This window comes from Scyliorhinus torazame, chromosome 3 (genome assembly GCF_047496885.1).
Source record: "Scyliorhinus torazame isolate Kashiwa2021f chromosome 3, sScyTor2.1, whole genome shotgun sequence".
Lineage (NCBI taxonomy): Eukaryota > Metazoa > Chordata > Chondrichthyes > Carcharhiniformes > Scyliorhinidae > Scyliorhinus > Scyliorhinus torazame.
This window is the reverse complement of record NC_092709.1, coordinates 195316-212104: the sequence shown is the minus strand read 5'-3', so window position 1 is coordinate 212104 and position 16789 is coordinate 195316. Positions and strand designations below refer to the sequence as shown.

General features: G+C 49.3%; 1 protein-coding gene across 2 annotated transcripts in view; it reads left to right on the top strand.

The window, feature by feature from the left end:
* Positions 1-16789, top strand: part of srp72 (signal recognition particle 72) — a 171053-nt gene that overhangs the window by 111226 nt on the left and 43038 nt on the right. For both annotated transcript variants that reach the window (XM_072495169.1, XM_072495170.1), the window contains exons 15-16: positions 8594-8671; positions 9094-9231. In XM_072495169.1, coding sequence (XP_072351270.1) covers positions 8594-8671; positions 9094-9231 — 216 coding nt within the window. The remainder of the gene's footprint in view (positions 1-8593; positions 8672-9093; positions 9232-16789) is intronic.

The following is a 16789-nucleotide window of genomic DNA, read 5'->3' as shown; positions in this document are numbered from 1 at the left end:
TCCTGCACTCCCGCTCTTCTGCAACCCCGAATATAGCCAACCCCCAGCTTGGCTCGACCTGGACCCCCCACCACCTTCGAAGCACCTTCGCCACCCCCACCCAGAACCCCTGTAATGCCGGACATGACCAGAACATGTGGGTGTGATTCGCTGGGCTTCTCGAGCATCTCCCACACCTATTCTCTACCCGAAAAATTTACTGAGCCGTGCTCCAGTCATATGCGCCCTGTGTAGAACCTTGAATTGTATCAGGCTTAGCCTGGCACACGAGGACGACGAGTTTACCCTACGTAGGGCATCAGCCCACAGCCCCTCCTCAATCTCCTCCCCCAGCTCTTCTTCCCATTTCCCTTTCAGCTCATCTACCATGATCTCCCCCTCGTCCCTCATTTCCCTGTATATGTCCGACACCCTACCATCCCCCACCCATGTCTCTGAGATCACTCTATCCTGCACCTCCTGCGTCGGGAGCTGCGGGAATTCCCTCACCTGTTGCCTCGCAAAAGCCCTCAGTTGCATATAACCGAAATGCATTCCCTTGGGGCAACCCATATTTTTCCGTCAGCGCTCCCAGACTCGCAAACGTCCCATCTACGAACAGATCTCTCAATTGTACTACCCCACCTCTTTGCCATGCTCCAAATCCCCCATCCATTCTCCCCGGAACTAACCTATGGTTATTTCTTATCGGGGACCGCACCGAGGCTCCCGTCCTTCCCCATGCCGTCTCCACTGCCCCCAAATTTTCAATGTTGCCACCACCACCGGGCAACGGTGCCGTCACCATTGCTTGTAGGCTGGTCCCCTTGCAGGACGCCCTCTCCAATCTCTTCCACGCCACTCCCTCCCCTTCTCCCATCGACTTACACACCATTGAAATATTGGTGGCCCAGTAGTAATCATTTAGGCTCGGTAGTGCCAACCCCCCCCTATCCCTACTACGCTGCAAGAACCCCCTCCTCACTCTCGGGGTCTTCCCGGCCCACACAAAACTCATAATGCTTTTCTCGATTCTCTTAAAAAAAAGTCTTCGTGACCATCACCGGGAGGCACTGAAACACAAAGAGGAATCTCGGGAGAACCACCATTTTAACCGCCTGCACCCTACCTGCCAGTGACAGGGACACCATGTCCCATCTCTTGAAGTCCTCTTCCATCTGTTCCACCAATCGTGTTAAATTAAGCCGATGTAAGGTTCCCCAATTCTTGGCTATCTGAATCCCCAAGTACCGGAAGTCTCTTGTTACCTTCCTCAGCGGTAAATCCTCTATTTCCCTGCTCTGCTCCCCCGGATGCACCACAAACAACTCACTTTTCCCCATGTTCAATTTATACCCCGAAAAATCCCCAAACTCCCCAAGTATCCGCATTATCTCTGGCATCCCCTCCACCGGGTCCGCCACGTACAACAACAAATCATCCGCATACAAAGATACCCGGTGTTCTTCTCCCCTAAACACTCCCCTCCACTTCCTGGAACCCCTCAGTGCCATGGCCAGGGGCTCAATCGCCAGTGCAAACAATAACGGCGACAGGGGACACCATGCAAGTCCATATACTTCCTATAAAATTCCACCGGGAATCCGTCTGGTCCCGGGGCCTTCCCCGCCTGCATGCTCCCAATCTCTTTCACTATCTCCTCCATCTCAATCTGTGCTCCCAGTCCCGCCCTCTCCTGCTCCTCCACCTTAGGGAATTCCAGCTGATCCAGAAAGCTCATCATTCTCTCCTTCCCTTCCGGGGCTAAGCTTTATATAATCTTTCGTAGAATGCCTTGAACACCCCATTCACTCTCTCCGCTCCCCGCTCCATCTCTCCCTCCTCGTCTCTCACCCCCCCCCCCCCCATCTCCCTCGCTGCTCCCCTCTTCCTCAGTTGGTGGGCCAGCAACCGGCTCGCCTTCTCCCCATATTCATACTGTACACCTTGTGCCTTCCTCCATTGTGCCTCTGCATTACCCGTAGTCAACAAGTCAAATTCTACATGTAGCCTTTGCCTTTCCCTGTACAGTCCCTCCTCCGGTGCCTCCGCATATTGTCTGTCCACCCTCAAAAGTTCTATCAGCAACCGCTCCCTTTCCCTACCCTCCTGCTTTCCTTTATGTGCCCTGATAGATATCAGCTCCCCTCTAACCACTGCCTTCAAAGCCTCCCAGACCACTCCCACCTGAACCTCCCCATTGTCATTAAGCTCCAAGTACCTTTCAATACACCCCCTCACCCTTAAACATACCCCCTCATCTGCCAATAGTCCCATGTCCATTCTCCAGGGCGGGTGCTGTTCTTTTTCCTCCCCTATCTCCAGGTCCACCCAATGTGGAGCGTGGTCCGAGATAACTATAGTCGTGTACTCCGTCCCTGTCACCTTCGGGATCAGCACCCTTCCCAAAACAAAAAAGTCTATCCATGAGTATACTTTATGGACATAGGAGAAAAACGAGAACTCCTTACTCCTAGGCCTGCTAAATCTCCAGGGGTCTACTCCTCCCATCTGCTCCATAAAGTCCTTGAGCACCCTAGCTGCAGCCGGCCTCCTCCCGGTCCTGGACCTCGATCTGTCCAGCCCTGGGTCCAGCACCGTATTGAAGTCTCCACCCATTACCAACTTTCCCGCCTCTAGGTCCGGGATACGTCCCAACATACGCTTCATAAAATTGGCATCATCCCAGTTCGGGGCATATACGTTCACTAGAACCACCGCCTCCCCTTGCAATCTGCCACTCACCATCACATATCTACCCCCACTATCCGCCACTGTGGTCTTTGCCTCAAACAGTACCCGTTTCCCCACTAATATAGCCACCCCCCTGTTCTTTGCGTCTAACCCCGAATGAAACACCTGCCCCACCCATCCTTTGCGTAGGCTGACCTGGTCTATCAGTTTCAAATGCGTCTCCTGCAACATAACCACACCTGCCTTTAATTTCTTTAGGTGTGCGAGTACCCGTGCCCTTTTAATCGGCCCGTTCAGCCCTCTCACATTCCACGTGATCAGCCGGGTTGGGGGGCTCTTTACCCCCCCCCCCCCCCCCCCCCCCCCTGTCGACTAGCCATCCCCTTTTTTAATCCAGCTCCTCACCCGGTTCCCACGTAGCCGTATCTCCCCCCGACGGCGCCCTCCCGCCTCGACCACCCCACCCCGTGCCAGCTCCCCCTTCTCCCCAGCAGCAGCAACCCAGTTAACCCCTCCCCGCTAGATCCTTTTCTAGCGTAATTGCACCCCCCATGTTGCTCCCAGAAGTCAGCAAACTCTGGCTGACCTCGGCTTCCCCCGTGACCTCGGCCCCCACTGTGCGAGGCCCCCTCCTTCCTGCTTCCCTGTTCCCGCCATGATTACCATAGCGCGGGAACAAAGCCCACGTTTCCCACTTGGCCCCACCCCTAATGGCCGGCGCCCACAATTCCTCATCCTCCCCCCCCCCCCCCCCCACGACATGGGGAAGAGAGAAAAGTTACAGGGTCGCAAGATTAACAACTTGAGAGATCATCCCTTCCCCCTTTTTCCCCCCCTTCATCCCACGTAATCACCCCACCACTTTGTCCCAAACGTTCTTTTTCTGGCCCGCCTATTTCAGCTGCTCCTCCACAATAAATGTCCACACCTCTTCTGCCGTCTCAAAGTAGTGGTACTTCCCTTGGTGTGTGACCCACAGTCTTGCCGGTTGCAACATTCCAAATTTGACCTTCCTTTTGTGAAGCACCGCCTTGGCCCGATTAAAACTTGCCCTCCTTCTCGCCACCTCCGCACTCCAATCTTGATATACGTGGATCACCGCGTTCTCCCACCTACTGTTCCGAGTTTTCTTCGCCCATCTGAGGACCATCTCTCTGTCATTATATCAGAGAAATCTCACCACTATGGCTCGATGTATTTCTCCAGCCCTCGGTCTTCTCGTCATAACTCGATAAGCTCCCTCCACCTCCAACGGGCCCGTCGGGGCCTCCAATCCCATTAACGAGTGAAGCATCGTGCTCACATATGCCCCGACGTCCACCCCTTCTGCACCTTCGGGAAGACCAAGAATCCTTAAATTCTTCCTCCTCGCATTATTTTCCAGCACCTCCAGCCTTTCCACACACCTTTTGTGTTGTGCCTCGTGCATCTCTGTCTTCACCACCAGGCCCTGTATTTCGTCTTCATTTTCAGCGGCCTTTGCCTTCACGACCCGAAGCTCCTGCTCCTGGGTCTTTTGCTCCTCCTTTAGCCCTTCAATCGCCTGTAATATCGGGGCCAGCAGCTCCTTCTTCATCTCCTTTTTAAGTTCTTCCACACAGCGCCGCAGGAACTCTTGTTGGTCAGGGCCCCATACTAGACGGCAACCTTCCGACGCCATCTTGCTTTGTGCTTGCCTTCCTTGCCGCTGCCCTAGAGGATCCTCCGCAGTCCGGCCACTTTCCTCTCCTTTTTCCATCCGTGTCCAGGGGGAATTCCCTTCTGGTTTACCGCACAGTGTTTTTAGCCGTTAAAATTGCCGTGGGGCTCCTATTAAGAGCCCAAAAGTCCGTTCCACCGGGAGCTGCCGAAACGTGCGACTTAGCTGGTCATCGCCGCACCCGGAAGTCCTTGATCGAGTTTTTTGAGGAGGTGACAAAGATGATTGATATGAGGAGGGCAGTGGATGTTGTTTACATGGACTTCAGTAAAGCCTTTGACAAGGTGCTTCATGGCAGACTGGTACAAAGGTGAAGTCACACGGGATCAGAGGTGAGGTGGTAAGATGGATACAGAACTGGCTCGGCCACAGAAGGCAAGGGTAGCAGCAGAAGGGTGTTTTTTGAATGGAAGATTGTGGACTAGTGGTGTTCCATCCGGGCTTGGGCCTCTGTTGTTTGTGGTGTACAAAAATGATTTATAGGAAAATGTAGCCGGTCTGATTATTAAGTTCGCGGATGACACCAAGGTTGGTGGAGTGGCAAATAGTGTTGAGGATTGTCAGAGGATACAGCAGGACACAGATAGGTTGGAGACTTGGGCAGAGAAATGGCAAATGGAGTTTAATCCAGCCAAATGTGAGGTAATGCATTTTGGTAGGTCTAACATAAAGGGGTAATATACAGTAAATGTCAAAACTCTTAGGAATATAGTAAGAGAGATCTGAGTGTGCAGGTACACAGATCTTTGAAAATGGCAATACAAGTGGACAAGGTAGTCAAGAAAGCATACGTACGGAATGCTTGCCTTCATTGGACGGGGCATCGAGTATAAAAACTGGCAAGTCATGCGACAGATGTATAGAACCTTGCTAAGGCGCACTTGGAATATTGCGCACAATCCTGGTCACCACACTACCAGAAGGAGGTGGAGGCTTTGGAGAGGGTGCAGAGGAGGTTTACCAGGATGTTGCCGGGTCCGGAGGGTGTTGGCTCTGCGGAGAGGCTGAATTCGGACTATTTTCATTAGAACGGCGAGGTTGAGGGGTGACCTGAGAGAGGTCTACAGGATTATGAGGAGCATGGATAAAGTGGATGGGCAGGCACTCTTTCCCAGGGTGGAGGGGTCAAGCACCAGGGGGCATAGGTTTAAGGTCTGTGGGGCAAAGGTTTAGAGGAGATGTGCGAAGCAGTTTTCTTTTACAGAGGGTGGTGAGTGCCTGGAACGCGTTGCCAGGGGAGGCTGTGGAAGCAGATATATTAATGCTGTTCAAAAGGCATCTCAACAAATACATGGATAGGATGGCTATTGAGGGATACGGCACAAGGAAGTGCTGAGGGTTTTGGCTAAGGGTGGTGTATCATGACTGGTACAGGCTTGGAGGACCGAAAGGCCTGTTCCTGTGCCCTATTCTTTGAGGAAGTGTTTAGTATCCCAAATTGCATTGAGGTAAACAAGTCCCTGGGGCCGGATGGGATCTATCCCAGGTTACTCCGGGAGGTAAGGGGAGAAATAGCTGGGGCATCAACAGATATTTTCACGTCCTCTGACCACAGGCAAAGTTCCAGAGGATTGGAGAATAGCTAATGTTGTTCCCTTCTGTAAGAAAGGAAGCAGGGATAATCCAGAAAATTATAGACCGGTGAGCCTGACATCAGTGGTGGGGAAGCTTCAGAAAAGATACTGAGGGACAGGATAAATGCACATTTGGAGGAAAATGGATTAGTTAGTGACAGGCATCATGGTTTTGTACTAGACCCCTCAAAATTCAGGATCCAATCCTTGTCCTCCTGCAGCCAGGTCTGTATAATGGATATCAGATCATATTTATTTACTTCAATGTGTACTATCAATTTGTTTACTTTGTAAACGGCATTGGTTAGCACTGTTACTTCACAGCGCCAGGGTCCCAGGTTTGATTCCCTGCTGGGTCACTGTCTGTGCGGAGTCTGCACGTTCTCCCCGTGTCTGTGTGGGTTTCCTCTGGGTGCTCCGGTTTCCTCCCACATGTCCCGAAAGACGTGCAGGTTAGGTGGATTGGACATTCTGAATTCTCCTTCTGTCTACCCGAACAAGCACCAGAGTGTGGTGACTGGGGGCTTTTCACAGTAACTTCATTGCAGTGTTAATGTAAACCTACTTGTGACAATAATAAAGATGATTAGATTATAACCTTTGAGGTTCTGATTTTTAGGCTTCTTGCTCCTCATACTCTCTATGCAGAACCACTTTCCGGTTCTATCTTTGTTGGTAGCTGCATGGACATTGGGAACTGGACCCTTCCTCTCACACTGCAAGTTCCTATCCTGTCTTGAGCAGATTACTGAACCCTGACACAGGGCAGGCAACACAACTACCTGGACTCATGCTCCTTGCTGCAGAGAAGACTGGCATTCCCCTTCACTATTCTGTCCCCACAGTGCCATGGTCAGTTTTCTCATTCACCCTGCAACCCCTGCTCTCATCCAAGCAAGCTCAGACAGCCTCAAACTGATTGGACAATTGCAGAGGCTTACACTCCAGTCCTTTGGGTCCCCTTACCTGCCTCACTCGCAGTCATAGTCTCCTGTCCTTGACCACGGATAGATCAGAAGACCCTATCCAAAGAGGTGTGACTGTCTCCTGGTACAACTCATCAAACTTCCCCCCCCTCCCCCACTCATTGAACTCCCTCCCCACCCCCACGCATCGAACTCCCCCCCCCCCCCCCCCCAACTCACCAAACTTTCTCCCCCCCCCCCCCACCAAACTTTCCCCCCCCACTCACCGAACTCTTTACCCCCCCCACTCACCAAACTCTTTACCCCCCCACTCACCGAACTCCCCCCACTCACCAAACTTCCCCCCCCACTCACCGAACCCCCCCCACTCACCGAACCCACCCCCCCCACTCACCAAATTTCCCCACTCACCGAACTCCCCCCACTCACCGAACTCCCCCCACTCACCGAACTCCCCCCACTCACCGAATTCCCCCACTCACCAAACTCCCCCCCCCCCCGCTCTCCGAACTCCTCCCCCCCACTCACCGAACTCTCCCCCCCCACTCATCAAACTCCCCCTCCCCCAACTCGCCGAACTCTCCCCCCTCCCCCCACACACTCACCGAACTCCCCCCATTCACCGAACTCCCCCCATTCACCGAACTCCCCCCATTCACCGAACTCCCCCCATTCACCGAACTCCCCCCATTCACCGAACTCCCCCCATTCACCGAACTCCCCCCATTCACCGAACTCCCCCCATTCACCGAACTCCCCCCATTCACCGAACTCCCCCCACTCACCGAACTCCCCCCACTCACCGAACTCCAAACTTGCACTTGGAGAAAAAGAACAAACGGGATCTGTGATCGGAGGGTGGGGGCAGGAGTGATTAAACGAACGGCAGAACGTTTACCAGCACCTGATGCTCAAATGTTACAATAGCACAGTTTTTACTTTCAACTCTACCTATTCTACCCATACCTACTTTTAACTCATGGTTGGAAGCTTGATTGCCACAAATGTGTATGATTTGTGGTATTAGTAAATGTGAAAAGATTCTTGTGGGATTACAATTTTCTCCTCTGCAGAACAGTCGCACACCGGCAACTTCCTATTGGAAACTGTAAGAAATCTTACAACACCAGGTTAAAGTCCAACAGGTTTGTTTCAAATCACTAGCTTTCGGAGCACTGCTCCTTCCTCAGGTGAATATTGGAAACTGGAAAGAGGATCCATGTTTAAACCTTCACTCTTTCACCACATATACTTTGAGAGAAGAATTGTATTTCACTAATAATTTGGTGAAAAACAACAAAGTATGGTGTGGATTCTGTTATTAAGCAGGGCACAAAAGGTTTCTGTTTCAATTCATTGGTGCTCCAGTATGTTGTGCAATAGAAATCTCAGGTATTTATTGTCTTCTATAATGCTAAATTAATATGAAGCACTCCCTTAATGGAACAGCCGGGTAAATTAGCAGGTGAGTGAACCCAAGGCGTTTCCAGAGGCTCCTTTGTGTTATATTTAGACTTTTCTGCAAGTTGTAAATATATTGAGAATTGGAGCATTGTAAATTAGTAATAGACACATGCACCATATACAGAGAGGCTTCCTGTGCCATCTTTACCTCTCCATTTTAATGATAAAATCTAAATGTTTGGTGTTTGCATATGTGACGGTAAAGGTAATCATGCTTTTGGTTGATAACCAGAACACTGCTAATTTTGTCTTTCTAGGCAAAACCCTGAGGATATCCGGACTTTGGCACAGCTAATCTCTGCATATTCATTGGTGAACTCAGAAAAAGCCAAGACGTATCCTTTTAATGAAACAACCATTTGCACTTGTTTAGCATGTTGAACATACAGAACATTTGAGGTGCTTTTACAAAGCACAAGCAAGAGAAACAGGGTTCCATCCAATAAGAATTTAGATGGAGTGATTGAAGATGGAGGAGAAAAACGGGGTTGAAAGAGTTTTTGAAAGGAGATGGGGAAGAGGCAGATGGTCTCTGGAGAGAAATTCAGTCAGCAGTTGACTGAAAGCTGAGGCAGTGCAATGCTGTACTGGCAGGGGTGGGATACAAATTAGAGAATTTCATATATAAACAAATTTTGTTCTCTAATTTGAGTGTCTTGTTATTAAGGTGAGGTTATCTGCTGATACTTGAGATTGAAAAATAATTTAATAAAGATCTTGAAGTGAAATGATTAAATCCTAAACACTTTCTATCCAGACTCAGTAAGCACTTACCTTCACCCGACACAATGTCTTTCAAAGTAGATGTTGATGCCTTAGAAAATTCACATGGTGCCACGTACATAAGGAAGAAGGCCGCAAAAGTGGCCGGTGAAAGCCAACTGAAAGAACGTGGGTAAGTGGAAAGTCATTGAAATTGCACTTTTGTTGATGTATAGGTTTTGATTGCAAGGTGGTTCCTGTGCAGTCAGCTCTCTTGGTAGTTAATCACTCTGCACACCTCGCCACAGACATCGACCATCCGGACACTGCTCCAGATTTTCGGCAGGAGCAGTGTCCAGGGGCCTGTTGGGAAGGTAAGAATAACTTTATAAACTTCCCTTTACAGCTGCAGGAAGTCGGCCGTGGGGATTTCTGGGAAGATTTGTTAGTACCTGTATATAAGTTGGGCGGTTGCTAAACCCGAGACACTACACTTGTAGTGTCCCCCACCATTCCACCTCTTCTAACCTAAGGGGTTGAGTGATTATCAGGTAAGCTCTTCCTTTCTTTTTCTTGTTTTATCTAGAGGGGATGGCAGGGAAGGTAGTACAATGTTCCTCCTGCAGACTGTTTGAGGTGTGGGACGCCGCCAGTGTCCCTGCTGATTTTATCTGTGGGAAGTGCACCCACCTTGAGCTCCTCAGAAACCGTGTTAGGGAACTGGAGCTGGAGCTGGATGAACTTCGGATCATTCGGGAGGCAGAGGTGGTTATAGATAGTAGCTTCAGGGATGTAGTAACTCCGAAGAATAAAGACAGATGGGTGATGGTGAGAGGGGCTGGGAGGAAGCAGTCAGTACAGGGATCCCCTGTGGTCATTCCCCTGAGTAACAAGTATACCGCTTTGGATACTGTTGGGGGGGGTGGGGGACTTACCAGGGGTAAGCCATGGGGTACAGGTCTCCGGCATAGAGTCTGTCCCTGTTGCTCGGAAGGAAAGGGGGGAGAGGAGTAGAGCATTAGTCATTGGAGACTCCATAGTTAGGGGGATAGATAGGAGATTCTGTGAGAACGAGAGAGACTCGCGGTTGGTGTTTTGCCTCCCAGGTGCCAGGGTCTGCGATGTCTCGGATCGTGTTTTCGGGATCCTTAAGGGGGAGGGGTGCAGCCCCAAGTCGTGGTCCACATTGGTACCAACGACATAGGTAGGAAAAGGGATAGGGATGTAAGGCAGGAATTCAGGGAGCTAGGGTGGAAACTTAGATCTAGGACAAACAGAGTTATTATCTCTGGGTTGTTACCCATGCCACGTGCTAGCGAGACGAGGAATAGGGGTAGAGAGCAGTTGAACACGTGGCTACAGGGATGGTGCAGGAGGGAGGGTTTCAGATTCCTGGATAATTGGGGCTCATTCTGGGGTAGGTGGGACCTCTACAAATGGGATGGTCTACACCTGGACCAGAGGGGCACCAATATCCTGGGGGGGGGGGGGATATTTGCTAATGCTCTTCGGGAGGGTTTAAACTAGTTCAGCAGGGGCTTGGGAACCTGAATTGTAACTCCAGCATACAGGAGTTTGAGAGTAGTGAGGTCATGAGTAAGGTTTCAAAGTTGCAGGAGTGTACCGGCAGACAGGAAGGTGGTTTAAAGTGTGTCTTCTTCAATGCCAGGAGCATCCGGAATAAGGTGGGTGAACTTGCGGCATGGGTTGGTACCTGGGACTTCGATGTTGTGGCCATCTCGGAGACATGGATAGAGCAGGGACAGGAATGGTTGTTGCAGGTGCCGGGGTTTAGATATTTCAGTAAGCTCAGGGAAGGTGGTAAAAGAGGGGGAGGGGTGGCATTGTTAGTCAAGAATGGTATTACAGTGGCAGAAAGAACGTTTGATGAGGACTCGTCTACTGAGATAGTATGGGCTGAGGTTAGAAACAGAAAAGGTGAGGTCACCCTGTTAAGGGTTTTCTATAGGCCTCCGAAAAGTTCCAGAGATGTAGAGGAAAGGACTGCAAAGGTGATTCTGGATAGGAGTGGAAGGAACAGGGTAGTTGTTATGGGGGACTTTAACTTTCCAAATATTGAATGGAAACGCTATAGTTCGAGTACTTTAGATGGATCCGTTTTTGTCCAATGCGTGCAGGCGGGTTTCCTGACGCAGTATGTAGATAGGCCAATGAGAGGCGAGGCCATATTGGATTTGGTACTGGGTAATGAACCAGGACAGGTGTTAGATTTGGAGGTAGGTGAGCACTTTGGTGATAGAGACCACAATTCGATTACGTTTACTTTAGTGATGGAAAGGGATAGGTATATACCGTAGGGCAAGAGTTATATCTGGGGGAAAGGCAATTATGATGTGATGAGGCAAGACTTAGGATGCATCGGATGGAGAGGAAAACTACAGGGGATGAGCACAATGGAAATGTGGATCTTGTTCAAGGAACAGCTACTGCGTGTCCTTGATAAGTATGTACCTGTCAGGCAGGGAGGAAGTGGTCGAGCGAGGAAACCGTGGTTTACTAAAACAGTTGAAACAATTGTCAAGAGGAAGAAGGAGGCTCATGTAAAGATGAGACGTGAAGGTTCAGTTAGGGCACTCGAGAGTTACAAGTTAACTAGGAAGGACCTAAAGAGAGAGCTAAGAAGAACCAGGAGGGGACATGAGAAGTTGTTGGCAGATAGGATCAAGGATAACCCTAAAGCTTTCTATAGACATGTCAGGAATAAAAAAATGACTAGGGTAAGAGTAGGGCCAGTCTAGGACAGTAGTGGGAAGTTGTGCGTGGAGATAGGAGAGGTACTAAATGAATATTTTTCGTCAGTATTCACACAGGAAAAGGACAATGCTGTCGAGGAGAATACTGAGATACAGGCTACTAGACTAGAAGGGCTTGAGGTTCATAAGGAGGAGGTGTTAGCAATTCTAAGGGGAAGTAGATTTAGGACCGAGTTTAGGAGGAACTTCTTAGAATCATAGAAGTTTACAGCATGGAAACAGGCCCTTCGGCCCAACCAGTCCATGCCACCCAGTTTTTACCATTAAGCTAGTCCCAGTTGCCCGCACTTGGCCCATAACCCTCTATACCCATCTTACCCATGTAACCATCTAAATGTTTTTTAAAAGACACAATTGTACCCGCCTCTACTACTACCTCTGGCAGCCCATTCCAGACACTCACTACCCTCTGAGTGAAGAAATTGCCCCTCTGGGCCCTTCTGAATCTCTCACCTTAAACCTATGCCCTCTAGTTTTAGACTCCCCTACCTTTGGAAAAAGATGTTGACTATCTACCTTATCTATGCCCCTCATTATTTTATAGACCTCTATAAGACCACCCCTAAGCCTCCTACGCTCCAAGGAAAAAAGTCCCAGTCTATCCAGCCTCTCCTTATAACTCAAACCATCAAGCCCCGGCAACATCCTAGTAAATCTTTTCTGCACTCTTTCCAGCTTAATAATATCCTTCCTATAATAGGGTGACCAGAACTGCACATAGTATTCCAAGTGTGGCCGTACCAATGTCTTGTACAACTTCAACAAGACGTCCCAACTCCTGTATTCAATGTTCTGACCAATGAAACCAAGCATGCCGAATGCCTTCTTCACCACCCTGTCCACCTGCGACTCCACCTTCAAGGAGCTATGAACCTGTACTCCTAGATCTCTTTGTTCTATAACTCTCCCCAACGGCATACCATTAACTGAGTAGGTCCTGGCCTGATTCGATCTGCCAAAATGCATCACCTCACATTTATCTAAATTAAACTCCATCTGCCATTCGTCGGCCCACTGGCCTAATTGATCAAGATTCCGTTGCAATCCTAGATAACCTTCTTCACTATCCACTGTGCCACCAATCTTGGTGTCATCTGCAAACTTACTAACCATGCCTCCTAAATTCTCATCCAAATCATTAATATAAATCACAAATAACGGTGGACCCAGCACCGATCCTTGAGGCACACCACTGGTCACAGGCCTCCAGTTTGAAAAACAACCCTCTACAACCACCCTCTGCCTTCTGTCGTCCAGCCAATTTTGAATCCAATTGGCAACCTCACCCTGGATCCCGTGTGCTTTAACCTTCTGCAACAACCTACCATGCGGTACCTTGTCAAAGGCTTTGCTAAAGTCCATGTAGACAACGTCTACTGCACTACCCTCATCTACCTTCTTGGTCACCCCCTCAAAAAACTCAATCAAATTTGTGAGACATGATTTTCCACGCACAAAGCCATGCTGACTGCCCCGAATCAGTCCTTGCCTCTCTAAATGCTTGTAGATCCTGTCTCTCAGAATACCTTCTAGCAACTTACCTACTACAGACGTTAGGCTCACCGGCCTGTAGTTCCCAGGCTTTTCCCTGCTGCCCTTCTTAAACAAGGGCACAACATTCGCCACTCTCCAATCTTCAGGCACCTCACATGTGGCTGCCGATGATTCAAATATCTCTGTTAGGGGACCCGCAATTTCCTCCCTAGCCTTCCACAACATCCTGGGATACATTTCATCAGGTCCCGGGGATTTATCTACCTTGATGCGCTTTAAGACTTCCAGCACCTCCTCCTCTGTAATATGCACACTTCTCAAGACATCACTATTTATTTCCCTTAGTTTCCTAACATCCATGCCTTTCTCCACCGTGAATACCGATGAGAAATATTCATTCAGGATCTCACCCAACTCTTGTGGCTCTGCACATAGATGCCCTTGTTGATCCTTAAGAGGCCCTACTCTGTCCCTAGTTACTCTTTTCCCCTTTATGTATTTGTAGAATCTCTTTGGATTCTCCCTTGCATTATTTGCCAAAGCAATTTCATGTCCCCTTTTTGCCCTCCTGATTTCCCTCTTAACTCTACTTCGACAATCTCTATACTCTTCAAGGGATCCACTTGATCCCAGTTGCTTATGTACGTCATATGCCTCCTTCTTCTTTTTGACCAGAGTCTCAATATCTCGAGTCATCCAGGGTTCCCTACTTCTACCAGCCTTACCCTTCACTCTAAAGGGAATGTGCTTACCCTGCACCCTGGTTAACACATTTTTAAAAACCTCCCATTTACCAGCCGTCCCTTTGCCTGCCAACAGTCTCCCCCAATCTACCTCTGCAAGTTCCTGTCTGATACCATCAAAATTGGCCTTGCCCCAATTAAGAATTTTAACTCTTGGGCCAGACCTATCATTCTCCATAGCTATCTTAAAACTAATGGAGTTATGGTCACTTGTCCCAAAGTGATCTCTCACTAGCACTTCTGTCACTTGCCCTTCCTTATTTCCCAAGACGAGGTCAAGTTTTGCCCCCTCTCTAGTCGGTCCATCCACATACTGAATGAGAAATTCCTCCTGAATACACTCAACAAATTTCCCTCCATCCAAGCCCCTAATGCTCTGGCTGTCCCAGTCAATGTTGGGAAAGTTAAAGTCCCCTACTACTACCACCCTATTATTCTTGCAGCTATCTGTAATCTCCTTACATATTTGCTCCTCAATTTCCCGCTGACTATTTGGGGGCCTGTAGTACAGTCCTACCAAGGTGATCTCTCCCTTCTTATTTTTCAGTTCCACCCATATGGACTCAGTGGGCGAACCCTCGGATATATCCCCTCTAAGTACTGCCGTGATGTTCTCCCTAATCAAAAACGCCACTCCCCCTCCTCTCTTACCTCCTGTTCTATCCTTTCTATAGCATCTGTACCCCGGAACATTGAGCTGCCAGTCCTGCCCCTTCCTTAGCCATGTTTCAGTCATAGCTATAATATCCCAGTCCCATGTGCCCATCCATGCCCTGAGCTCATCCGCTTTGCCCGTCAGGCCCCTTGCATTGAAATAAATGCAGTTTAATGTAGACCTTCCTTGCTCTCTGCCCTGCTTTCTCAGGTCATGCTTTACACACTCTCCCTTCCTGCCTTTTGTTTCTGTCCCCACTGACTTCCTACATCGGTTCCCATCCCCCTGCCACATTAGTTTAAACCCTCCCCAACTGCACTAGCAAACACACCCCCGAGAACATTGGTTCCGGTCCCACCCAGATGCAGACCGTCCGATTTGTACAGGTCCCACCTCCCCAGAACCGGTCCCAATGTCCCAGGAATTTGAAACCCTCCCTCTTGCACCATCTCTCAAGCCACGTATTCATCCTAGCTATCCTGTCATTCCTACTCTGACTATCACGTGGCACTGGTAGCAATCCTGAGATTACTACCTTTGAGGTCCTACTTTTTAGTTTAACTCCTAACTCCCTAAATTCAGCTTGTAGGACCTCATCCCGTTTTTTACCTATATCGTTGGTGCCTATATGCACCACGACAGCTGGCTGTTCACCCTCCCCCTCCAGAATGCCCTGCAGCCGCTCCGAGACATCCTTGACCCTTGCACCAGGGAGGCAACATACCAACCTGGATTCTCGTTTGCGTCCACAGAAACGCCTGTCTATTCCCCTTACAATTGAAGCCCCTATCACTATAGCTCTGTCACTCTTTTTCCCGCCCTTCTGTGCAGCAGAGCTAGCCACGGTGCCATGAACCTGGCTGCTGCCACCTTCCCCTGGTGAGCCATCTCCCCCAACAGTTTCCAAAACGGTAAATCTGTTTTGGAGGGAGATGACCGCAGGGGATCCCTGCACTGCCTTCCTACTCTTCCTCTGTCTGTTGGTCACCCATTCCCTATCTGCCTCAGTAATTTTAATCTGCGGTGTGACCAACTCACTGAATGTGCTATCCACAACTTCCTCAGCATCGCGGATGCTCCAAAGTGAGTCCATCCGCAGCTCCAGAGCCGTCAAGCGGTCTAACAGGAGCTGCAGTTGGACACACTTCTTGCAGATGAAGGAGTCAGGGACACCAGAAGGGTCCCTGACTTGCCACATCTCACAAGAGGAGCATGACACGGGTCTGAGCTCTCCTGCCATGACTTAAACCTGAAGTTAAATTTGAACTACACTACACAGCTAAGAGAAAGTCAAAGAGAGAGAAATCACTTACCAGTTACAAGCCAATCACTCACCTGCTGGCTGTGATGTAATTGCTCCCGAGGCTCCCTCACCCAAAGGGTTGTGAATCTCTGGAATTCCTTGCCCAGTGAAGCAGTTGAGGCTCCTTCTTTAAACGTTTTTAAGAAAAAGATAGATACCTTTCTAAAGAATAAAGGGATTCGGGGATATGGTGTACGGGCCGGAGAGGAGCTGAGTCCACAAAGATCAGCCATGATCTCATTGAATGGCGGAGCAGGCTCGAGGGGCCAGATGGCCTACTCCTGTTCCTAGTTCTTATGTTCTGGAAAGTGTGAAAATAGATAAGTCCCCTGGGCCGGATGGGATTTATCCTAGGTTCTCTGGGAAGCTAGGGAGGAGATTGCTGAGCCGTTGGCTTTAATCTTTAAGTCATCTTTGTCTACAGGAATAGTGCCAGAAGACTGGAGGTTAGCAAATGTTGTCCCCTTGTTCAAGAAGGGGAGTAGAGACAACCCCGGTAACTATAGACCAGTGAGCCTTACTTCTGTTGTGGGCAAAGTCTTGGAAAGGTTTATAAGAGATAGGATGTATAATCATCTGGAAAGGAATAATTTGATTAGAGATAGTTAACACGGTTTTGTGAAGGGTAGGTCGTGCCTCACAAACCTTATTGAGTTCTTTGAGAAGGTGACCAAACAGGTGGATGAGGGTAAAGCAGTTGATGTGGTGTATATGGATTTCAGTAAAGCATTTGATAAGGTTCCCCATGGTAGGCTACTGCAGAAAATATGGAGGCATGGGAT